General features: G+C 43.4%; 1 protein-coding gene across 1 annotated transcript in view; it reads right to left on the bottom strand.

The window, feature by feature from the left end:
* The window catches only part of Mylk (myosin light chain kinase), a 195,090-nt gene that overhangs the window by 132,001 nt on the left and 37,916 nt on the right, over positions 1–25,173 (bottom strand). The window contains exon 4 of the mRNA XM_013019424.1: positions 5,198–5,405. Within this exon, the coding sequence (XP_012874878.1) occupies positions 5,198–5,405 (208 nt within the window). The remainder of the gene's footprint in view (positions 1–5,197; positions 5,406–25,173) is intronic.

Here is a 25,173-nt window from a genome sequence, read left to right as displayed (position 1 = left end):
GTAGCTCAAGTGGTAGAGCACTCGCCTTGAGCTGAAGAGCTGAGGGACAGCACTCAGTCCCAGAGTTCAAGCCCCATGACTGACCAAAAAAAAAAAAATAGTTGTTTTGTATTCTGCCAGAACAAATGGCCAGTTTTTATGATAGTTATTTCTCTATCTTATCCTCAGTTGAATTTCACTGCTAATCATCCATGCACATGGTTTCAAGAAGAAAATAAATGTTGTCTTAATTAAAATATTAAGAAGACATAGAAAAAAAAGAAGACATAGAGAATCTGTATGTCAGTATATAGCACTTCAAGCATGACTGCTTGAGATGTTCAGATGTTTGTATCAATTCCTACCACATGCTTGGGTTTAGAAATGAATGATAATGGTCACCATATAAATCATAAACAAAAGTGCATGGGTTAGATACAAGAGAAAAAAACATGTTAGAATAAATAACAGAGAAGAGGTATACGATTTTTTTTTTTTTTGTCGGTCATGGGGCTTAAACTCTGGGTCTGGGCACTGTCCCTCGGCATTGCAGCTCAAGGCGAGTGCTTTACAACTTGAACTACAGCACCACTTCCAGTTTTCTGGTGGTTTATTGGAGATAGGGGTCTCCGGTCTTTCCTGCTTAGGCTGGCTTTGAACCGCGATCCTCAGATCAGATCTCAGCCTCCTAAGTAGCTAGTATTACAGGCATGAGCCACCTGCACCCAGCACGATTTTTTTTTTTAAAGGAAGCCGGATGCCTGTAGCCCTAGCTACTCAGGAGCTGAGATCTAAGAATTGCGATCTGAAGCTAGACCAGGCAAGAAAGTCTGTGAGACTCTTATCTCCAGTTAAACAGCAAAAAGCCATAAATGGAGCTCAAGTGGTATAAACAAAAAGTTTGGCCTTAAACAAAAAGTTAAGGGACAGTGCTCAGGCCATGAGTTCAAGCCTAGTAGAAGGGGGAAAAAGAATGAAAGAAACAATCTTAAAAGAAGATAGCATGGCAAAGCAAGTTAGAGACCATTAATGTGGAAAAAAATAAATTTTTTGTTTTTGTAGTTGAGGAGGCTGGTGTGATACCAATCATTGCTTTTATGAAACTTATAACCTAGTGGAGGAAGAAAGAAAATTAAAACAGATAATTCCAAACCAATAACTTTGGAATAACGACTGAGAAGAGGTAAGTGCTTTGGGGGAACACATAGTTTAGCCCCCTAGGGGTATTGAGGGAGGGAGGGCCTTCTTAAGACAGTGATGAAGTTGAAGCCAGAGGAGGAGCAGGGTTTCCAAGTCAAAAGGGAACAGGAGCCGCTGCCCTATGAGAGAAAGGGCTCTATATACTGAGTCGAATGGAGAATCTATGCAGCCAGAAGTCAGTAAGCAAAGAGGACTGAAGAAGTAAAGAAAAGGGCCTTGCAGAAGATTGAAAGTTTTCATTCAAAGGCAATAATAGTAAACCATTAGAGGAATCAAATGGAGGGAATGATGTGCACTTTTATAAAGATATTTTAAATAGTACTGTGGGCACTGGAGCTGGGATGAGTGGAAGTGGAGACCAGCTGGAACTTTGCTTAGGTAATGATGATAGCTACCAACACTGGCATGGGGGATGGAAGACATTGACAAAAGAGAAAATTGTGTAATTTGTTGTTAGCAATGAAGGCTCTGGTGACATCTAGTGTATAGGATGGGAAAGGATCATTGGGATAACTAAGGTTTCCCCACTTCCCTAGCTTTTTTTTTGGTAGTACTGGGATTTGAACTCAGACCCTCAAGCTTGCAAATGCTCTACCATTTGAGCTATATCCCAGACCATTTCGCTCTTGCTATGTATCTCAATCTTGCCTTGAAGCAAAGTAGGCTAGTCTTAAAATTGAGATACTCTTGCCTCTACTTCCTGAGTACAAGGATTATAGAAATGAAACACCATGTTCAGCTGTAGGCTTAATCTCCACCAATTTATAATTGACTCTTTTTGCTAGTCCAAGTGTAGTCCTATGAGGTTGTCTGGAACTGCAGCCCCTCATACTGGCTCTAGACCTATGGAATTAGCATCTCTGTGTTAGCATGTGGGATTACCAACACTGTACCATGACTGGGATCCACTGAAGTCCAGATCTCCTATGGGCCTGCAGTTTGCTTTTCCCTTTAAAGTTAGCCCTCTACCACTTTTTATTGATGTAAGTGACTCTGGTCCCTTGAATGCAAAAAGCTTTCTCTAATTTAGACTACCACTAGCTCCTGCTAGGTATGAGGACATCCACCATTGGGGCACATTCCTGATTTCCCCGTACATGGCAGGCTCACCCTTAAGTGCAATGGTCTAGGGTTGCTTACCACTAGAAACTCCATGTGGATTTTTCTCTCTCTTCTTTTCTCTCTCTTTTTTCTCTTTCTTTCTCTCTCTCTTCACCCCTTCCCCAGGTAAGCCTGTTTATCCCATTTAAATGGAAGCTTGTAGAACTGCACTGTATAAAACTGTGGACATTAGCCAAATGTGGTTACTGAAAATATAGCTGGTCTGCACTGAAATGTACTTTCTGGATAAAATATACTCTAGATGCTGAAGAATGTCTAGTACTGTATTACTAACATTTATATCCCATCAATTGTCCACTGAAATGATAATATTTTAGATATTTAAACTTTAAAATTAATTTCATCTGACTTTTAAACTGTGGCTACTGGCAAACTTCAGATTGCTCATGTAGCTCACATCATCTTTCTATTAAACAGATTGGCTCAGAAGCATTCATTTTCCCACAGTTAGAAATCAACAGAGCTAAAATTCAACCCAAGGCCATTTGACTTTCTTCCTGTGGCATACCACTGTTTCCTAAACTTGATCACTAGAGGGTTAAAAGGTAGTATTTGATTTATATCCTTAATTCCAGTACCTCTTCTCTTTCCTAAAGGAAACAGCATGAAGAAGGAACACAGCACAGAGAGTGGGAGGGAAGTCGGGTGGGCTGTTATAGGCTATGCTACCCTGGCACAACCAACAACTGGGTCAGAGTAAAGCAACAAGAGTGGAGTCTTCTGGGCCTAAGGCCCTTTGGAGTGGCCACAAAGCACAAGAGTTAACCACAGGCCTCTGATGCAGGGGCAGAAGGCACACTGACCACCAATAAGAGCGGCTGTAACCATGAGGCCATGAGGCTATTCTCCAACTCCTCCAGGTCTAAGTCCATCTGCCCCAAGTAAAACCAAATGTAAGAGAAGGGGCAGAGTCAAGAACCCAAGTCTTCTCTTATTTCTGGGTAATTGTCCTACCCCACTGCTTTCCCTGCCAGCACCTACTGAAAATTGCCCCACTTGTATGAGACAGCAGATCCAATTTCCTGAACAATGGGAATTGAGGAAAAAATTTCCAGCTTACCTAGATTTTACATAACTTCCTTGCATGCTGAACATAATTGTCTTTCCTTACCATAGACCATAAAGTATAAGGGCTGACCCAGGCTGTGGAGACCGTGGAGCTCATACCTGTTATTCTGCAGAAGTTTCATGTCACATCATATTTGCAAAAGTTGGGAGCAGGACTTTGGATTCTGACTCCTCACTCAGCACTCTCTCTATTCAAAGCCCCAAATATGGATTCCTTAAAGGAGCAGAGTACTTTCTGTTTGTGGGCCTCAATTCATAGTTAAGGCATCAAAAAAATGAGTAAAATGGGATAACACAGAACCAGAATGACAGCCACAAGGTCCATCCTGCAAATGACCAGAGGCTACTTTCTGTCTAGAAAGCCCTAGCCACAGGCACTTGAAGGTCATTAAAATGACCTATGAGTTAAAGAATTTAAGGAAAGCATGCAAACTATGCACACTGCTACATAAAACAGTCTGTTTGCTTTCCCATGGCTCCAGGGGAAAAAAGGAAAAACAGGGTAAAGAGTGGTCATTGGCTCAGGTGCTCCTCGCCCCTTCTAGGCCTTTCTCTAGCTACTTTCACATTCATAGGCCTCACACACAGCACTCCTTGAAAACTAGGCTGGGCAGATGGCCTTCTGAAAGAGGGAAAGTATGTTTGACCCCTCTGGTTTACAAGCTCTTATAGCAAGGCCTGGAAGACTTGAGGGAACCTCATCTTACGTCTGGGAGGCTGGCAGACCACCTTGTTCTTCCCGATGTTAGTCCCTTGAACATCAGCCAGTGTCTGGCCTAGAATAGTCTTCCATGTCTGAACGATTTATCAGTGGCAAAAAATCAGTTGTACTTAGTGTCAGATGTTTCTCCTACTTTGAAAGTTAATGCTATTTTTAATTATAGAGGGGAAAAATAGAGAATAATTAATCCATGTTAACACATTGATATGTTTCTCTCCTATTATTTGGAGTAACAAATTTTTTTCCATTACCTGGAATTCATTTCGATAAATATCATTTTATAGGACCAAATGTATGTAAGCATTGCACCTGTATGTTCCTCTCCTGAGAGTATACTCCTTTGGTCTCACTGTGCATGAATGCCTACAGTCCTGTATAATCTATCATGTTCCCATTACACAGTATTTTCATATGGTGTACATATTGTCTCATGATGATACTAATGATGATAATGTTGCTCATTCCCTAAATATTCAGTATGGTCCAGTGTAGGGAGTGTGCCAGGCACTTCACATATGGTTGTGGACAGGATGATGACCCTCAGCCCCACAGATCCTGTGGAATGGGGGTAGAGGGGTTGGCACGATATGAGAGAGAAAGGCTCTAGAAGAATGAGAGTCAGGGTGAGATGACATTCATAGGCTGGGGTGGTCAGAAGGGAACATTTGAGAAGAGGCTAGAAGGACATTAGGATGAGTTAGGTGAATGGCAGCAGTAGGAACTTTAGACAGGGCACACAAGGGTAAAATCTCAGGAAGGCCTTTTCAAGAAGCAGCAAGGGGCCTGTGTGAAAATGCTGGGTGAGCAGGTAAGGAGGGGTGGGACACAGTCGGTCAGATGGGGCAGGACTTAGTAAGCCACCATGAATGTCCACATTTAGTCTTCATGTTGTAGAAGCTACAGGAAGGTTCATAGGAAAGGAGTAAATCTGAGTTTGACAAACGAAGTATCCCCTTGGTTACCTCCCTTGTCCAGCGATCCATCTCCAATGAGATTGGAGGCCTGGAATGTGCTTTCTGTTGCAAGTCAAGACACAGCTGAAGAGGAATGAAAGGCCTGTGGAAGGGGCACTCAGCTCCAACCAAGGCTCGGCATCCTAGGACTTACCTTCCACTGTCAGCTCCACGGTCACCTGGCGGTCACCACTGCTATTGCTAGCTTCGCAGGTATACTTTCCCTTGTCTTCCTCGCAGACAGCACAAATCACAAGGCTGAAAATCCCTCGGACACCAAAGTCCAGCAGGAAGCGGCCCTGGCTGGTGATAGGTTGCCCATTTCTGTGCCAGGTTATTTGGGGTTCTGGGTAACCCCGGACCTTCAAGAAAAAGAAGAAAGGGTAAGAGCTTCTATTTTATGACCACTCTCACCATGTGCCTGTATGGTTCTGAATGCTTGACACAAATGGACTCATTTCATCCTTGAAGCAATCCTCCCAGGTCTATGCCACGTTTGTTCCTATTTTACAGATGAAGAAATTGAGGTGCAATTTGGGTAATTTCCTAAAATCTAGAAAGTAGAAGGTGAAGAAGTCAAACATTCTGGCTTTAGAGCCTAGGACACTGGTTACTTTCAAGTCATTGCAAATTGGAATCAAAGCAAAGAGAAGAATTACTAAATGTGTTGACTACTACTAAACAGTCAACGCATTTCAAAGTACTTGGCTTATCTGAGCTGAGTGCTAAGTGGTGGACATCCATCTATGCTCTTGGCTTATCTGAGCCTCAGATCAACTCATACAGAGAGAAGACAATTCTGGAAAGAGATAGAAATGCAGAGGCAAATTCCAAAAAAAAGAATTTCCTTTGAGTTTCAGAGAAACAATTTCCCAAGAGCTCTTGAAGAAGCTCCTCAGAATGGATTCATCTTTGAAGGAACAGGGCTCCGCCTCCCTCACCAATGCATGACCTAGGACAAGAAAAAGTAGTGAAGTCATCACAGAGGCTTCCCAAGGAGGAAGCTATTTTGTGCCACAAAATAGTGATAGCAATACCTTTTATCTTAGATCCATCCAAAGCAACAGAGACGGAAGGGAATGAGGTAAAAGCAGAATCACTATCTGACCCTAACTTGCATTATAGAGAAAGCATTCAAAGAACTCATCCTCTCCTAGCAGATCCAGAGTAATGTTACATAGGCACAGGGGGTAATGTGTGTGCATGCTAGGAAAGCTATGTGCAGTTCTTTCTCTAAGCCCGCTAAGGAAGGAAGTGCTGTTAACAGTAGTAGTAGTTTGTAGTGCTGAAGATCAAATCTGGAGCCTTGCATATGCCAGGCAAGCATTCTACCACTGAGCCACACCCTTAGCGCTGTAGTTATCTTTGTTTTGTGTAATCACCTATCTTCACTTATATTTAGGCAAGATAACTTACTAGCCAATATTCAGCTTTCTTCCTAAGGAAGGGAGCCCCAAATCCCAGAGCCAACCATCTCTTTCACTTCAGTTTACAAAGCTCACAAGTCCTCCTTCTCCAATCCCACTAATTTGTAGTCAGGCATCAATAAAAAACAAATAAAACAAATGAACCAAAAAATCTCCCCAAATAATAACACCCACCTTATTTATAATTTATAGAAACAAATAACAAATCTCCTTCCTATAAAATCTAAACTATACTCAGACAGAGATGGAGTTCTTGTGAGGAAATGCTTCCATTTTCAAGCTGTATGCCAGAGATGCCTGAATCCATTGGGGGTCTCTCCAGAGCAGGTATTTCACACCTTAGGTTGATAGAGTGAAGAAGATCATGTCTGCCTGGTGCTCACAGCTGGACACAAATGTAAGTGGGGAGAATGGCTGTTTCATTTCAGTTAACTATTCCTTGGTAGTATTTCCATAAACAACATACTTGGCTTTTGTAAGAAAAGATTATATCAAACACATGCTCATTTTTATTAATGTGCCTGTACAGTGTATATATAACATACTTGTCAATTTGTTGAGACCCTCGAGGTACTTGAGGTACTACAGCAATGGAAATAAAAGAGCTATACAAATAAGCCTTCTGCATGTTTGAGGGTGATACATGTCATATATCCATACAGAATTATGCCTTATACTTGCTAGGGCAGGGACTCTATCATTTAAGCCAAACTCTAGCCCTTTTTACTCTAGCTTTTTTTCAGACAGTCTTTTTTTTGGGGGGGGGGTCTGGTCGTGGGTCTGAACTCTGGGCCTGTGTGCTGTCCCTCAGCTATTCAGCTCAAGGCTAGCGCTCTACCACTTGAGCCACAGGGCCACTTCCAGCTTTTTTCTTTTTGCTTATGTGGTGCTGAGGAATCGAACCCAGGGCCTCATGCATGCAAGGCAAGCTTATACCACTGAGCCACCTTCCCAGCCCAGGCAGAGTCTTTTATATATGTCCTGGCTTATCTCATATCAAAATTCTTCCTATGGCCTCCTACATAGATGGGATAGGCATTTGCCATTATACTCAGTTTATTTGTTGACATAGAGTCTTGATAACTTTTTATCCAGGTTGGCCTCCAAACCATGACCCTTCATATCTCTACCTCCTGAGTAGCTGGTACTATAGGTGTGACCACTACATGGGCCAAATGATGTCATCTTGTGGCATTCTGTTGGGGAAGGGACTTCAGATAACTACTATCTTGTTAAGCCATTCTTCGTATTTTCAAGCAAGGAAATCCTTTCTTAGAGAAGGAAGACCTTTGGGAGGTTGGTCATATAGTGAATTTGAAAATCACCCTTATCTTCTCTTGTAAACCCTCCCTCCATTTGTTTTTCTGGTACCAGTCCTAGAGCTTGAGATTTTTTTGCTCAAGGCTAGTGCTCTACCATTTGAGCCACAGATCCATTTCTGGCTTTTTTTAAAGTGGTTAATTGGGGATAAGAGTTTCACAGACTTTCCTGCCTGGGTTGGCTTTGAATCGTGATCCTCAGATCTTAGCCTCCCAAGTAAAGGATTATAGGCACCAGTGCTTGGCTCTTGCACCATCTTAGGTAGGGCTGTGCCTACCCTCTCTTCTGGAGATGATCTTCAGAGAGAAGGGGTGCCTGGCACTGCGACCAGGAGGAGATAAATCATTAACGGCACCCAAGGCTTCCCAGCATTCCAGCGTCAAGCACGCTGGCCCCCCGCAGCAGGCTGGCTGTGGGCCCATTGGGCCCTGCGGTATCAATGATTAACTGGGGACATTGCCAGCATTCCAGACCTCAGGGACATGGTGCCTCAGTATTTCTCTCTTTTCTCCTCCTTGTCTCCACATAATCCAAAGTTATCTCTGAAATGTCCTATTAAATAATATGCCAGAAGTTTTAAATGTGCTGAAACTGGCATGGTGTGAAAAAGTTGCAGTTTTCAAGTGATACTTTTATAGTCCTTGGATCTGAAAAAAAGGCAGGAATTCTGTGACCTTGCTCAGTTCCAAGGTCTGAGTGATTTGCAATGTCCATAGTTGTCCTCTCAGTATGGGAAAAAGTTGTTCAAGTACTGCCTAATATCATCTAAAACTTCAAATGTGCCCCTCCTTCCCTCCCATTTTCCCTCTGTGAGGGATTCCTGAGTATCACATCCTATCTCCTGGGGAATGGGTAGGGGGAGAGTTTATCTAACCCTCATCACCAGCCTTCAATTAAGGAGCCACAGCTGGGAGTTGGGCACTGTTGCATATTCTCGCTAGTAATCCCAGCTGCTTGGGAAGTGGAGGCAGGAAAATGGGGAGGCCAGCCCCATCAAAGGTAGTAACACTCTATCCTCAAAACAACCAAAATCCAAAAGGGCTTGAGTATATGGGTCGAGAAGTAGAGTGTTTGCTTAGCATGCAGAGAGCCTTGAGTTTAATAACAGTAAAACACACACACACACACACACACACTCGCTAGCCAGGGTATTTCTCCCCTCCCCCTGCAAGAGTAGGGTTAAAAATACTTTAACTGTCAGAGGACCTCCATGTGGAGAATCTTACTTGACTCTTAGAACACTGTGGACCTTAACTGTCTTAGGTTGTGCTACTTGGAACAAGGCTTCAGAAACCTAGCTGTGAACCTTTGCTAAACCCCAGGGCAACTGGGAACAGGCCTGGTGACAGACACTTGGGTGTGGCACCAAGGATTCCCAAACAGCACACAAAGCACACAAAGGCAACCACAGCTAGCCGGTGGAGCTGAGGAAAGGGTGAAGAAGTGGGTGGTTTGTCAGTGATCTTATATGACACGTTTAGGAACCCAGCTCTGGTCTCCAAACTGAAGTGGCCTGTAGACTTTATCGCATTTCCTGGTTTTGGTGAGACAAGTTCTGTAGACCCCAAAGTGGAATGGAGTATCTGCCTCAACTAGACCCTTCAGGCTCATGGAGGTGAAAGCAGTTACCTGCTTTCTACTTTTGGAAAACACCGAGGCATTCACAAAAAATGAGGTCACAAATGTTCAACAAGAAATGTTCTCATTACCTTACTCGTGTAACTGTAAACCCTCTGTACAGCATCTTTACAATAAAATATTTTTTTTAAAGATGAGGTCACAGCACAATCTAGTCTCCAGCTATCTGTGACTCAGTAGGACAGGATTAGGGTCACAAGTGCCATGACATCCCAAGGAGAGTGAGGATGGTATCCAGAGGACAATGAGAGAGCCAGGCCTTGAATCCCTGGGTCTGGCTGGTCCTGGCCTGGCTTCCCTGGCTCTTTGGGATATAATTCTTTCCTTTAATTGAAGAAAATTGCTCCTGGTATCTATGACTCTCTGCATCACTGAAGTGTTATGGTTTTAAATGCTGACCCACTTAGTTCTTGAGGAAGGTTCTTTCCTCTCCCTTCCCTTTGCCTCTGGAACCAACCCACAGCCATGGTACCCTCTAATCCTCCACAGGAGAAAACCAAGTGACCACAGGAGGAATACTCTGGAACATGAAGAGGCAGCCTTGAATTTTCACTATAATGAGTTTTTGGAAACAGCCCTGAAGAGGGTCATTCTGAGGAGAATCATATTTTTGCCACAGTAACCACATTTAATTGGAGGTTGTGTTCTTGAACAGAAGCCCAGTATCAAATAAATCAAGGGCATAACCAACCACTTGTCATAAAAATATAGTAGTCATAACCCCTATAATAACTTTGAAGAGTAAAACTGTACTCCAACTCCATAAAATGTCCTCAAAAACCTTTACGGCCTTAGAAGGCCTTTAAAGATCATGGGGGCTCTCTTTGGGTGTGTAGATGATTGAGGAGAAAGTTGCTGGGCTACCCCAACCTACTCAGATCAAGTTGCTCTAGCCTGAGCCCAGAGCAGTGGCAGGGACTTTTTTCCCCACAGCCGCTCTAAGACTTCAAGCCACACATCTGCCTGCTGAGATCATGGTGCCAAGCAGAAAGGAGTTGATTCTACTACTTTTGATGAGCCGCTTTCTTAGGTTCCAGGCAGGCCTGGCTCTATGCACACACTGCAAGCCCCCACAGCTGCAGAGACCAGCTGTGACACACCCACTGTCAACCAGGGCTGCCAGGAAGATGGAGCCAAGGATCTGCCCATGTCAGGGATGGAGGGAGAGCAAAACAGAGAACGGCTGGGATTGGGTGAAAGCCAGGGAAAAACACTGTCTAGCTGGTTGCTGGAAACTGGGAAGACACACAAAGAAGGTTGAGCAGTGGACTGTGGAATCTTGAGGGCCAGGAACAACAGACTTGAGGGGGTATCAGCAAGCATGTCTGATTGTTGAGTAACTGATGTACACTAGGAGAGGCTGAGTCTGGAGGATAGGCCAGCAGGGGACATTTGGATGGAATTTCTCCCCAGACACATCTCATTCCAGCCAGCTTGCCAATACTGCTGCTTCCTACAGCACAATACTGGTGCAGGGCAGATTTCCATAATAAATGAATTCTCCTATCACCAAAGGCTAGGTGAGGACTGGTGATTTGAGACTGGGAGAGGAACATCTAAGAAACTGGTACAAGACTCACTCTCCTATCCCACCTCTGGATATGGGTAGCAAATGCGCAGAACTGCCCAGAGAAGAGAAAACACCCACCTACCACCAAGCAAATCAGACCACATCACTGTCTGTGAGCCTTACCTCATAGGCACATTAGGATGGTGAACAGTGAGGGACAAGCCACGAGCAGGGTGTGATCAAGCTTCTGGGTCTGCGCCTGTGTCAGCAGCTGGCACTTGGCCCCATAGCAGGCAAGCACTTAATTAAAGCTTGGAATAATCCCCTTGTCAACAGTCCAAATCCTCAACTGAACCCAAAGAATACATCAAGAAGAGACTATACAGATCAAATCCTCTGCAAACAGCAATTAGGGAAGGCATACACTACTGGCTGCTCCTGTCCCCAGCTCAAATGGTGAAACCATGAGGACAATAGTGATTCTGTGAACAACACAATCAGTGTTCCCCTAACTGGCTCAGTAAGAGCCTATGGGTATCCAAGGACAGATGTTTAAAGTTTCTCCTTGTGATCTGCATTTTCCCTTTGTAAGCTTCAGGACACAGGAACCTCTGTAGCTCTGTATCTGCAGACCTACAGACTCCTCTTTTGGCTCACCAACAGTATAAGGGATCTTATAGTCCGGTGGCCTCGGGAGACAATTCAGGCCCTTTTGAATCTTTTTTTTTGGTCCGGTAGTGGGGCCTGAACTCTGGGCCTGGGCACTGTCCCTCAGTTCTTCAGCTCAAGGCTAGCACTCTACCACTTGAGCCACAGCGCCACTTCTGGCGTTTTTCTTTTTGCTTATGTGGTGCTGAGGAATCGAACCCAGGGCCTCATGCATGCAAGGCAAGAGCTCTACCACTGAGCCACCTTCCTAGTCCCCCCTTTTGAATCTTGAAGGGGAAAAAAGGATCGATTTCCATTTACCATCACACACTTGGGTACTGGGGCTTGAATTCAAAGCCTGGCTTGGTGTTTTCTCTCAAGGCTGGTGCTCTGTCACTTGAGCCACACTTCTAGCCTTTTGTTGGTTAATTTGAGATAACTGTCTCACAGACTTTTCTGCCTAAGCTGGCTTTGAACCATGATCTTCAAATCTCAGCCTCCTGAGTAGTCTAGAATTATAGGACTGGGTCTCTGAAAACACACATAATTCTTTAATTCTCTTTTAATTATATAATTTCTAAACCCTTGGAAGCAGCCCAACAAGGACACAGGATTTGGGGAACCTCTCATGCTGATGATTCCTTGATATCCCAGAGTCACCCATCTTACACAAAAACAAGAGAACAAGTGTCCTTCTGACTAAACTCCTGGTCCCCTGCCATGGCTGGGGGAGGTCAGCCTCACTGGGAACCTCCACGCAAAGCTTCAGGCTGTTGGCTTCACTCCCTCTCACCATGAGTCTCCAAGGACACTGTCTTCAGCCACAGAAACAGGTCCATGAGGTCAGGATCTTGTGGAGGCTTTCAAGCTTTTGCTACCAAGTTAAAACAGACTCTCTGACATACCAAGATACTAACAAGAAGCAGGGTGGCATCTTAGAGGTTGAACAGTTAGACTCTGGTTTGATTTTCTTCAGATGGGCTCAAGATCTCCTGCCCCCTTTCCTGGATGAGCGCATGCACCCCTTCCTGCAGGAGGAATTTTCCCTTTCCATCTACCCACTGCATGGGAGGCTGGTGGGAAAGCCAATCTGGGAGCTGCATTCTGGCCAAAGTACTGAGTCTCACATTAGGCAGACCATTAGAGGCAACCAACCAGAGGTCTTCCTTGCAATTACATCTCTGAATACTGGGACACCAAAGCTAGGCAGATGTAAGCCTAAATATATCTGCAGCCGCCCTCTTCCACTCTCAACCATCATCTTCTTGCCTACACTTGAGAGAAAGATGCAATCTGAAGACTAAGAGATTACTCCTATGGTGAAGAAGAAAAGAAATGGAGATACTTTCAGGGAGAGTTTGGCTCTGGATCTACTCAGTCATTTGAAATAAGATCTTTTCTTCTTAACTATGCTGGAGTTGATTTCTACCACAGGCAAATAAGACATACAACTAATCCAGGAAAATATACAGGGCTCTAGAGTCAGACCTCCTTGGTTGCTATGTGAGCTGACACCTGGTGTGTGGATGCTGGCTGCACCAGTCACCAGCTAACTGAACATGGACAAGTTGCTTAACATACCTGGCCCTCAATTTACATATCTGAACAATGGAGATGGTGGAAAAATTTATGATTAAATGAGATTGCACATGTACAATATCTCATGGACTCTACCCTCTCTTCTTCAAAGCCCGTAATTATTTATAATAAGGTACCTTGAACTCCATTCAGATTTTAATTTTGTTAACAGTGAAAACTATTTTTTGTATCAATAAATACTTTGGTGAATGCTGGGTTCTGTGTGTCTCCTATAACCTTACATTCCTATAGACAACTTCAAGCATTGCATACTTGATTTGATTTAAAAACCTAACATTTTCACTAAGAACACCTTCTGCTCTAGTTAAGCTGGTTTATTAATTTTTATTTAAAGAACTAAATCAACTTGAAAAGCCATCACTGTTATTATGTAATATTCTGAAGCACATTTTAAACAAATATCCAGTCTGTAATTTTACCCTGTCATCATTCCCTTCCCGGAATACCATGTGCACTTTTGAGGTGGGGACCATCCCTGGATTTCTGCCTCACTGGCTAATGCAGCACTGGAATTTCAAAGGACATGGTGAGTGTTGGGGAAGACATAAATCTGGGTAATAAATCTGCATTTTTAGCCAGTCTGGGTAGGACTTGGCGAGAGATACAATATTCACGGTCAGGAAGGATGGATGAATAGCAGGTTACTCTACACAGATACTGCAGACTCTTAAACTGGCTCTCGATTGCCCCTAGAGGGTCATGCACTATGAGAACTCTCTAGAATATGGATGCTCAAGGTCCTGGGTTTGACTGCATAGTGCCACAAAAATAAACAAAATGAATGATAAAAGCAGAGGTAAGCTAAGGTGATCTGAGGATACCATGACTTGGCCTAGATGGTTTAGTTTTAGAATTTTTGGTCTCTCCAAGTTGCCTTTTTTTTTTAGGATTTTAATTGTATTTTTATTTATTTTTATTGTGAAAATACTGTGTAGATGGGTTACAGTTACATGGGCAAGATAATGAGTACATTTCTTATCAAGCATTGTTGCCACCTCCTATTTTCCCTTCCCATCCCTTCCCATCTCCCTGCCCTTCCCCACAAAGCTGTAAAGTTCATTTTTCGACATAACGACTTGTACATCTCATTGTTGCAATGGGTCCACCTGTATCCCTATTTAAACAATTTGTTTTTTCCCTTCACCTCCACAAATTATACCAACACCAAATACAGTGAAAGCAGTGGTTATACCATGGGAGAGGGACATACAAAGCAACAAAGAAATCCTCTTATAAATATGTTAGAAACAATCACCTGAAAGAAAAAAAAACATTTGAATACTTATGTTGGGGTTCATTTCACCTAACATCAACTTATCTGGCCTTTTCTGCTTGTCCAAGTTACCTTTTTGTTCTAACACTTATTTCATACAAAGCACAAATCCTGCCTGAGTTCTCCCAGGTGGTAAGCTATGAGGAAAAGAGTCAAGCAGGTGGCCTATGAAAACAAGATCTTTTATGTCATCTGTATCAATATGGCTGGAGAAGAATCTCTGTGACTCTGCTGGAGAGCACCTGGTCTGGCATGGGAGGTAAAAAGTAACCACATGAAGATGTTACTTCGGGACAGAATGTCTGTCCCTTGTACCCCCGCCCTCCATCTTAAGACATCCTGATTTGCATAGAGAATAGTGGCAGAGAAAGAATCAAAAGTTGTTCCTTTTGCAATGTCAGGATGACCATCAAAATGAAAACAATATTTTTAAAAATGTTTTTTTAAATTCTCTCCATAGTGGTAAATGGTTAAGAAGTCAATTGGTTCAACAAGTAATAACAAAAGCACCCCCCATTACCACTTACTTCAAATCTGCTGACAATTCTTCCATCATTTCTAAACACAATTTCTATTTCAAATGAATATTTGTTTTTGTCTATATGGGTATTTGAACTCAGAGCTTCACATTTGCTTGGCTTGCTTGTTTGGCTAGTGCTCTCCCAATTAAACCATGCCTCCTGTCTAGCTTGTTGCTGGGTATTTTGGAGATAGTCTTGAGGACTTTGCTGTCCAGGCTAGCCTCAAACTGCAGCCAATCTTATCTCACCTTCCTGAGTAAAATCATAGGCATGATTCACCAGCATATGGCTACTCTTAATTTTAGGCATCAATTTAGTCTAAAGGTGTTTTATCCTTTCCAGAATTCACACTGAAATGTAATCATCCAAGTAGAATTATTAAGAAGTACAATTTTTATGAGGTGATGGAGGAGGCGAATGGGATTAGATGCCTTTATAAAAAGGTTTGATGGAGAGAGTTTGCATCTTTTTGTTCTTGTGCCTCCCACCATGTGAGTATAACAGCATTCACCTCCTTTGAAAGGTGGAGCAACAAGGCACCGTCCTGAAAATTGAGAGACCAGACAGTCACCAGGGACAACTTGGCTTGGATTCCCTAGCTTCCAGAAATGTGAGAAATGAATTTCTATTATTCATAAATTATTCCATTTGTAATATTTTATTACAGCAGTGCAAATGGATTCAAGATAATCTCTTAAGTGCTCTGTTGTAATATAAGACTTCAGATTTCAAATCTCTCCCCCACACATAAACTTATTCCCCAATAGTCATTTCACAACTTTTATTATGCCAGTGCATAGCATTGTTTGCTACGGTTTAACTTTACTCACTGCCAAGCCACATGGTTTATTATAATCAAATTGCTGGAACTTTTCATTTTTCCTTGAGTTAATAACTGCTGTACTTTTGAACAGCTGATGATAATTTACTGATTTTTCACATATACATATGAAAAATATATTTTATATATTATTTCCACATATAAATGGGGAATAAAAGGTTCAACATTTGAGACTTCGCAGTGGAAAGATTAAGTGAAAAAAAACCAAACTATCATTATCTGTGGATCTTCTCTTTTGTGATGCCTGGCTTCCATGAAGAGGAATATTCCTATTTCTTGCTTTGAAGGCAGTAGGAATAAAGAGAGACACTGTAACGAAGTCTGTCTATCAACATTTAGGACAATGAGTAAGGAAAGGACATGGGAAGGGATTTTCTTTTCTTCAATAGTCTTTCACTCAGCCCCTCTCCCTTGAGTCTATCTTGCTCTACCTATAGTACCTATGTCCAGGAATTGAGGACAAAGTACCATCTTCACAGAGGAAGTCTCCATTGTCTTGGGTATGGGATCCCACATGCAGATGACAGAAGAGTTTGGCAGGGAGGCAGAGGAGTGGGGGCCTTAATTGTTCATCATCAGACAAAAGTCTGATTAGGCAAGAATCTGTTTTAAAAAAATTCTCTAGTTTCCACCTTTACCCCACAACCCAGGCTTTTAAAAAAAATTATATTTTTTATTGTAAAGATACTTTACAGAGAGAGGGGTTACAGTTACATTAGTAAGGTAATGAGTAAATTTCCTATTGAGCATTGTTACCCCCTCCCTTGTTTTTCCCCTACCATCCCTTCCTGCCCCACCCCACAAAGTTGTAAAGTTCATTTTCAGCATAGTGTCTTGTATATCTCATTGTTACAATGGGTCAACCTGTATCATTATTTCAGCTTTTTGTTATTTCCCTTTCCCTCTCCAAATTAGAAAAATGTATATCCAAGATGATTCTGGAACCCATGCTTTTAAACGCTTCAATTTACTTAGTCTTTTTGAGAATGTTCTGGCTCAAATTGTTGCTCAGTCTCCTAACCAAGACATACTGCCACAGAGGAGGCCAAAGCTCAGCCTGGCCAATCATCTTTCCATTGTCCATCAATGATTGACATCCTTATCTGCTGTTATTGGTCCCCATTCTGTCCTCATTAAGTTCCTACTTTCTTTCATTATAAGAGTATATTCTCACTATGAGTATATATAAATTTTTTAAATATAGAAAATAGAAACTGGAACCCTTGTGCATTGCTGGTGGGAATATAAAATGGTGGAGCTGTTGTATGGAAAGTAGTATGGTAGCTCTTCAAAAAATAAAAATACCAGCTGGGTGCTTGTGGCTCATGCTTGTAATCCTAGTTACTCAGAAAGTTGTGATTTAAGAATCACAGTTCTAAGCCAGCCTAGGCAGGAAAGTCTGTGAAACTCTTATCTCCAATTAATCACTAAACAAAAAAAAAAAAGAGCCAGAAGTTGAGGTATGGCTCAAGTGGTAGAGCACTAGTCTTGAGCACAAAAGCCCAGGGACAGTACCCAGTGCCAGAGTTCCAGTCCTGGGACCAGCAAAATAAAAAAAAATGGGATCCAGCCATTCTACTTCTTATATTCCAAAATATTGGAAGCAGGAACTGCAACACATACTTCAAGTATTCACAGTAACTTTCACGATAAGAAGCAACCCAAGTGTCCACTAACAGATGAGTATATGTCCTTGTATAGTGGATTTTGTTTTTCAGAAAATCTTGACCCATGCTACCTCATGGGTGAACCATGAAGACATTATGCTAGCCACTAAGGGAAAGAACTTAAGTACCCACTTATGTGAGGGACCTGGAGAAGTAAAATTCAGAGGTAGAAGAGGGAATGGTGTTGGGGGAAGGGAAATGAGAAGTTATTGCCTAATGGGTACAGAGTTTTCCAGGTGAAAAGGGTTTCGTAGGTAGATGGTGGTAATGGTTGCACAATCATGTGAATGTCATTAGTGCCACTGAGCTAGACATTTAAAAATGGCTAAAATGGTAACTTCAATGTTTTATTGATTTACCACAAGAGTAATTAAGACCACATATTATGTTGTTTCATCACATTTACCTTTCTGCTATATAGTACCCTGCCTCTAGTGTCATAAATAGCGTAAATGAGACTGAAATTTCTTTTCTACTTAAACAAATTCCCGTTGTGCCCTGCCTTTTATCTCCTACCCTCAGCTTCCTGTTCTGGATTGCTCTCCTCTGGCCACATAGGCCTCTTGGAGCCACCCCTGAGTAATACAGGCAATGGCCAGAATGGGAGCATATACCGTTTGACCTGCTCAGAGGACTATGGAAAAACATCAGCATGAGCAGAGGATAAAGAAGCTCCATGAGTGGTTGCTGTGAGCCAAGTAAGAATCTTCAGGCTGGACTGGGAAGGTGACTCAGTGGTAGAGTGCTTGCTTTGCATGTATGAGGTCCTGGGTCCAATTCCTTAGCCTCACATAAGCAGAAAAAGCCGAAAGTGGTGCTGTGGCTCAAGTGGTAAGAGTGCTAGCCTTGAGCTGAAGAGTTCAGGACAGTGACCAAGCCGAGTTCAGGCCCCACAACAGACAAAAACAAAAACAAACAAACAAACAAAAAAGACAATCTTCAGGCCATATCCAGATGTGGAGTCTGTCCAAGAGAGGTGGGGATGGGATGATTGACAAGGCCAGACCAGGAAGCTAAGAGTTTGTTAGAAGCAGCCATTCAAGTGTATACCAGATACCTCCCAACATTTCTGCTCAGCTTATGCAGGGGTGCTCATGGGCCCTAGGTTAGAAGGTAACTTATGAACAAAAGTGGATCCAAGACAGTGCAAACACAGCCTCAGGCTCCTCTGCTTCTGCAAATTCTCCACCAGAGCCACTTCTGTCTGCTTTGCAATGACTGCTTTGCACATTTAGTTGCTTAGGCACAGCCCTGCCACAAGCTTTTGTTCAGCAATTTTAGGGCAGGGCCCCGGGGACCAGGAAAGAGAAGATACACATAGCAGTAACTCTCAAAAGAAGTCCTATTGTGAGCAAGCCTGGGGGGGGGGTGATTCTTTAGAATTTTTTTTGGTGGTGTCTTAGAAACACCAAAGAGGGTATTGAGTCCTAGTTCCAAAAACTCATTTAAAGCAGATTTAGGCTTCCCATTGTAAGCCAACTCTCTTTTCTGAAGAAGCATCTGGAAAAATGGAGGGAAAAGTTGCCCAGTTATTTAGTTAAAAACAAAACTCAAACTTTCCTTTCACCCCTTCTGCCAATGTCCCTTTTCAGCTATGCAATCCTAGGGGAGGAAGGATAGTGGGAGCTGAGGCCCAGCTGGGCTGGCACCAAGCATCTTCATCCTCAGAGAAGGCAGATCCACCAGCAGCAGCCACGGGCACTGGCTAGAAGGGTATGGTACATTCCCCTCCTCAAAGCATGGTGCCAGGACCCACTAAGCAGCACTGGCTTGACCAACCCCTGGCTGGCTGAGTGGATCCAAAATCAGCCTAATTCCCAAACTGTTTATAAGAGAAGAATGAGGTTATCCTGTGGTGGGAACTTTGGGGCCCTTCTCTCACCCCTAGAGGATCCCTAATCAAGAAATTAGGATCAAGAGGTACCTGTGAATGGCCTGCGTGTCTCATTTCCTATTCTAGTCCAAAGGTACTGTCCAAAGGTCAGTACCACAGATAGCCCAGGGTTGAGGGGTCTGCAGGCAGGGCTTGGCTTGAATATGGGTGAATGCTTGGGCCACTTGGCTCAGAGAGTAGGTGCACCCCATGCATAGGCTGGGGTGTAGCTCAGTGACACATACTTAGCATATATAAGGATTTGGTTTAATCCCCTGCACTACACAGAAACATACAAAAACTGAGTACTTCTGATAGTCGTCACCTCCAGTCTACAGAGCTGGAAAGAGTATAGGGCCTTATGTCTTCTGAGAAGATAGCTTGGTTCGTATTTTGTGTTGTTCAGAAGGCTACATCAGATTAGGAGCTAGAAGGACATTACGCCCATGGGAACCTCCTAACCATCACTCCTAACCATCACCATTTGGCCCCTCAAGGAGTCTTAGACTCTGGGAAAGCTGAAAAAAATCCCTGCCTCTCAGTAATAGCTTCCCCCAGTAGCCAGGTATTGAGGCAGGTGCCTACCATAGCCTCAGCAAGGGCACGAATTGCTGTTCCCCAAATCCCAGGGTGCTGGTGGCCCACAAGGAGAAGGCACACCTGGGCCTTGAGAGCCCTTTGCTCCCAATGGCAGGGTGAATCCCAGAGGCATTGTTCTCTTAGGAGCTTTTTGAGCTGGATATGGGCCAGGGTTCTGTTTTCAAGGTTGGTATTTTTCTCTTCCTTTTGCTGGACAGGAAGAAATGAAAAAAAAGCCAATGCCTTGGCTCTAGGCTTCTTTCGGGATGATTTTGCTGTCGCAGTAGTCTGCCCTACTCCCCCACCAAAGTTGATGCACAAGCAAGGTTCACAGGTGATGGCGGGGCAGAGTTCTCAGTTCTTGATTCCATTCAGCCTCCTGAAGGAAACATCCATGGAACACGGACAGCCAGGACCAGAATGACTCTCCAGATCCCCTCTAATACCAAGATCCCTTCAGGACCCTGGTTGCTGCCTCCTGCACACAATAGACATGATTCTCTACACACCTGGAGATTGTGTACCAAAGACAGAGCTCTAGGTATTATTTATGAAAAGGCTGAAAAGACAAATATTCTGAAGCCAACTCTTAGTTATCAACTCTCAGTTATCTCCCTGCTGTAAAAAGGGATAATTATAATTGTACTTCTATTTCTGATAGTCTATGAATGTATTATACATCAGATCTCTCCTCCTCTTTTCTTCTGAAATATGTCCATCTGACACCCCAAAATGTGCCAGTGGAACCAAATGGGAAGCAATCCCTTCCTGCTAGGGAAATCACCCTTCTAGTTTCTTCAGGCAGTTCTAGGTCCACTCACTCCACCCTGAGACAACTTCTACAATTACTCCAATCACTCTACTCTCCCCCTCCCAACATGCAGAATTTACACCATTCTCTAAAGTGGCCACAAAATTTAAAAACCAGTGCACAGCTGGCATTACAGGCTCACGCCTGTAATCCTAGGTACTCAAGGGGCTAAGATCTGAATATTGTACTTCAAAAAAGCACAGGCAAGAAAGTCCATGAGACTTTTATCTCCAATTAACCACTCAAAAACTGAAGTGGCACTGTGGCTCAAGTGGTACAGCACTAGTGCTGAGCACAAAGAAGGCCCAGGCCCTGAGTTCAAGCCCCACAATTGACAAAAACAAACAAACAAAAAGACCTCAGGGAGAGCACCCAGGTCCTGAGTTTAAGCCCTAGGATTGATTGGTGCATGTGGGCACACGTGCATGCACCTCCTCCACCCCCCCACCCCGCACACACACAGAGTACACACTGATCACAGTAAAGACTGCTGAAAATGTAGGGCAACTAGTCACTATGATATCACTTTCCATATTTCTTTCTGCCTACAGCAAACACAGGACCACATTTTCCATGAAAAAGTCAGTACATACTATCTGATGAGAGATTTATGAGCTACCTCCAGGTGCAAGAGGAGTTGGCATGGTAAGAGTTTCAACTTCAAAATATTGGAACTCTGAGGATATTTGGATGACTTTACTGGAAACATGAGAATATTTTAAGACCGAATGGCTCACAACCATCTGAGATGACAGCACTTTTACCAGCCACATGGGTTATACTTTTGTTTATTCCAGGTTTGCTGGGCATAATTCACTATAAGACTGAGTTATCAAGGTGGGTGTGGTGGTGCATGCCTGTAATCTTGGTCACTTGGGAAGTACAGGCAGGATGATCTCAAATTAGAGGTCACCAGAGCAAAGATAAGCAAGACCCTTTCTTAAAAAAAAAAAAAAAGGAGGGGATGCTGGCACAAGACCCTGTCTCATTGCTTCTGCTTTTTTTTCTTTGTCCAGAGCTGAGGATCAAACTCAGGGTCTTGCACTTGCCAGATAAGCTCTTCCACTGAGCTAAACCCCCAGCCCTAAGACCCTATCTCAAAACCAAATAAAATCTCAAGAGCTAGGGTTATAGCTTAACTGGTAGAGCATCAGACTAATCATTCTAGCTACTTGGGAGGCAGAGGAAGGAAAATTGAAAGTTCAAAAACAGCTAGGGAGGGGCTGGGAAGGTGGCTCAGTGGTAGAGCGCTTGCCTTGCATGCATGAGGCCCTGGGTTCGATTCCTCAGCACGGCATAAGCAAAAAGAAAAAAGCCGGAAGTGGCGTTGTGGCTCAAGTGGTAGAGAACTAGCCTTGAGCTGAAGAGCTGAGGGACAGCACCCAGGCCCAGAGTTCAGGCCCCATGACCAGACCCCCCCCCCAAAAAAAAACCAAAAAAAAACCAGCTAGGGAACAGTTATGGAGACCCTGTCTCAAAATAAATCTAGTGTAGTGGTTCCCACCTCTAATTCAAGCTACTCTGAAGGCTGAGGTCTGGAGGATCCCAATTTAAGGCCAGCTAAGGCAAAAAAGTTCACAAGACCCCATTTCAATGAAAAAGCTGGGCATGAAAGTGTGTCCCTGTCCTTTTAACTATGTTAGGAAGCATATATACAAGGATTGTGGTCTAGGTTGCCTGGGCAAAAAGACTTTATTCAAAGCAAAATGGGGTAGAAGCATGGTTAAAGTGGTAGAGCACTTACCTAGCAAGTTCAGATGTGAGGCCCTGAGTTACAACCCAGTACTAAACAAACAACTCCAAAAAAGCTGGAATGAGACACTGTCTGATAAATACAAGAGGACTAGGGGTATGGCTCAAGGGTTTGCTAGTATGATCAAGTTCTTGGTTCAATTTCAAGTACTACTACAGCCCATTCCATCATCTCTCCCCCCCCCCCCGCAAAAAACCCTAAAATCTAATTAAAACAAAAAACACAACTGAATCACTCAAGAAATGAGACTAGACATTGCATTTATTATGAAGCTTTCTGTATTCCTAGAAGACCACAAAATCCCAGCTGGACTAAGTGCTGCTTTTTTTTTTTTTTTGGTCCGGAAGTGGGGCCTGAACTCTGGGCCTGGGTGCTGTCCCTCAGCTCTTCAGCTCAAGGCTAGCCCTCTACCACTTGAGCCATAGCACCACTTCCGGCTTTTTTTTTAAATTTTCTGCTTATGTGGTGCTGAGGAATCGAACCCAGGGCCTCATGCATGCAAGGCAAGCGCTCTACCACTGAGCCACCTTCCAGCTGGACTAAGTGAATGGATGACTAACAGATGTCTTGCTCTCCTAACTTTATATCTCACTTCAGGTGTCACTAAAGAGATACCATCTTGATTTCCCAGACCATGTCAAGCTGTTGTGCTCTCACTGCCCCATGTCTTTCCTTGCCTTGTCATGGTATCTACTTCATCAATTACAAAGTAGAGAAGCTCACCAAGGACCTCCCAGATCCCAACCCAAAGCTGGACATATAGGAGACTCTCTCTCTCTCTCTTTCTTTCTCTCTCTCTCTCACACACACACACACACTGTGTGTGTGATGCTGTTCTTAAAAAGTGAAGGTTGGGCAAGGAAGGTGGCTCAGTGGTAGAGTGCATGCCTTGCAAGCATGAGGCTCTGGGTCCGATTCCTCAGCGTCACATGAGCAGAAAAAGCCGGAAGTGGTACTGTAGCTTAAGTGGTAGAGTGCTATCCTTGAGCTGAAGAGCTGAGGGTCAGTGCCCAGGCACAGAGTTCAGGCTCCACAACTGACAAAAGGAAAAAAAAGTGGAGGTTTCACTATATTGCTCAAGCTAGTCCTAAGCTCCTGTCTCAGCCTCCTGAGCCATTGGAAATACAGGTCTGTACCACAACACCCAGCTATAAAAAAGTGTTTTGGTTTTTGTTTATTTGTTTGAGATAAACTCTTGCTATGTAACTCAGGTTGGCCTCAAACTCCTGATTCTCCTGCCCCATTCTCCTGAATTCTAGAATAACTGTCATGAGCCACCAAACTCAGGTCATACACATTGTCCCTTAGCTTTTTCACCTCAAGGCTAGTGCTCTACCAATTGATCCATATTTCCACTTCCAGCTTTTTGGGGGTCAGTACTGGGACTTGAACTCAGGTCTTAGATGATATCACTGAGGTTTGTTTTTTGCTTAAGGCTAGCACTTTACCACTTGAGCCACAGCCACAGCCACTTCTAGCTTTTTGCTGGTTAATTGGAAATGAGACAAAATTTCCTTCCTGGGCTGGCTTCAAACCTTGATCCACAGATCTTAGCCTCCTGAGTAGTATGAGCCCCCAGCATCTGGCACAAGAAGTATTTTAAAATTAATCACATAATTTCTCTGGTGTAGGTCCTAAGACTCTATATTTGTCCTTTGCCCAATATATTACTAGGTTTATTCTGAATTTATCTATGACTATTGTTTATTATTTGAAGGAAGACTACAAGGCTGCCAATGAGAACTGCACTTGGCTTTGACACTGAGCACCACAGCATGTTGGCTTACAGAATCTACGTTCTAAAAGAACAACAGTGCAAGAAAGAAAAGGGAGAACAAGTTTTATCAAGTTTCTATATTATACTAGAAAAAAAACTGGGGTGGGAGGGCAGTTCATGTATGAAAGGAGTTTGACAAATCTTTTAAAATCTAATCTCAAACAGCATTAACAGAGCAGAGCACAGTGTCCCGAAGAGGACAGAGCATTCCCGCGCCCCACGGGCATCCCAACACAGTGCTTCTGGGTACAGAAGCCACATGTTAACGAGGCACAGATGAAGGGCCCACCATCTGCCAGGGGATGACAATGTCAGTGGCCTCTGGCACTTTGCCTAGACACCACAGATATTCACTGAACAAATATAAAGGGTAGTTAGTGGAAATAGGTACCTTTACCTTTGGTGTATAATAAAACACAGTTTCAAAAGGAGGACATGTCTGTCTTCCAATATATGACAACTCTTATACAAGTTTACATGCAGTGAAGTACAAGAGGATGGAGCAAGGACATATGGGACCAAATAGAGGGAGGAAGACTTCACTCATATTTTGCAAACAATGCCTGAAGAAACACCAACAGGAAGATGGTAGATTCCCCATCCTCAGAATATTCTTTGCTGGCTGGAATGGTGTCACAAGGAGCCACTATAGTCTCTCTCTTTTTTATTGGGGGGGGGTCCGATCGTGGGGCCTGAACTCTGGGCCTGGGCGCTGTCCCTCAGCTCTTCAGTTCAAGGCTAGCGCTCTACCACTTGAGCCACAGTGTCACTTCTGGCTTTTTTTCCCCCAGCTTATGTGGTGCTCAGGAATTGAACTCAGGGTCTCATGCATACAAAGCAAGCGCTCTACCACTGAGCCACTTTCCCAGCCCACCACTATAGTCTCTAAGATG

The sequence above is a fragment of the Dipodomys ordii genome, unplaced genomic scaffold (genome assembly GCF_000151885.1).
Source record: "Dipodomys ordii isolate 6190 unplaced genomic scaffold, Dord_2.0 Scaffold45, whole genome shotgun sequence".
Taxonomy (NCBI): domain Eukaryota; kingdom Metazoa; phylum Chordata; class Mammalia; order Rodentia; family Heteromyidae; genus Dipodomys; species Dipodomys ordii.
Note: the sequence above shows the minus strand (reverse complement) of the source record. Positions and strands in the feature narration are given on the sequence as shown.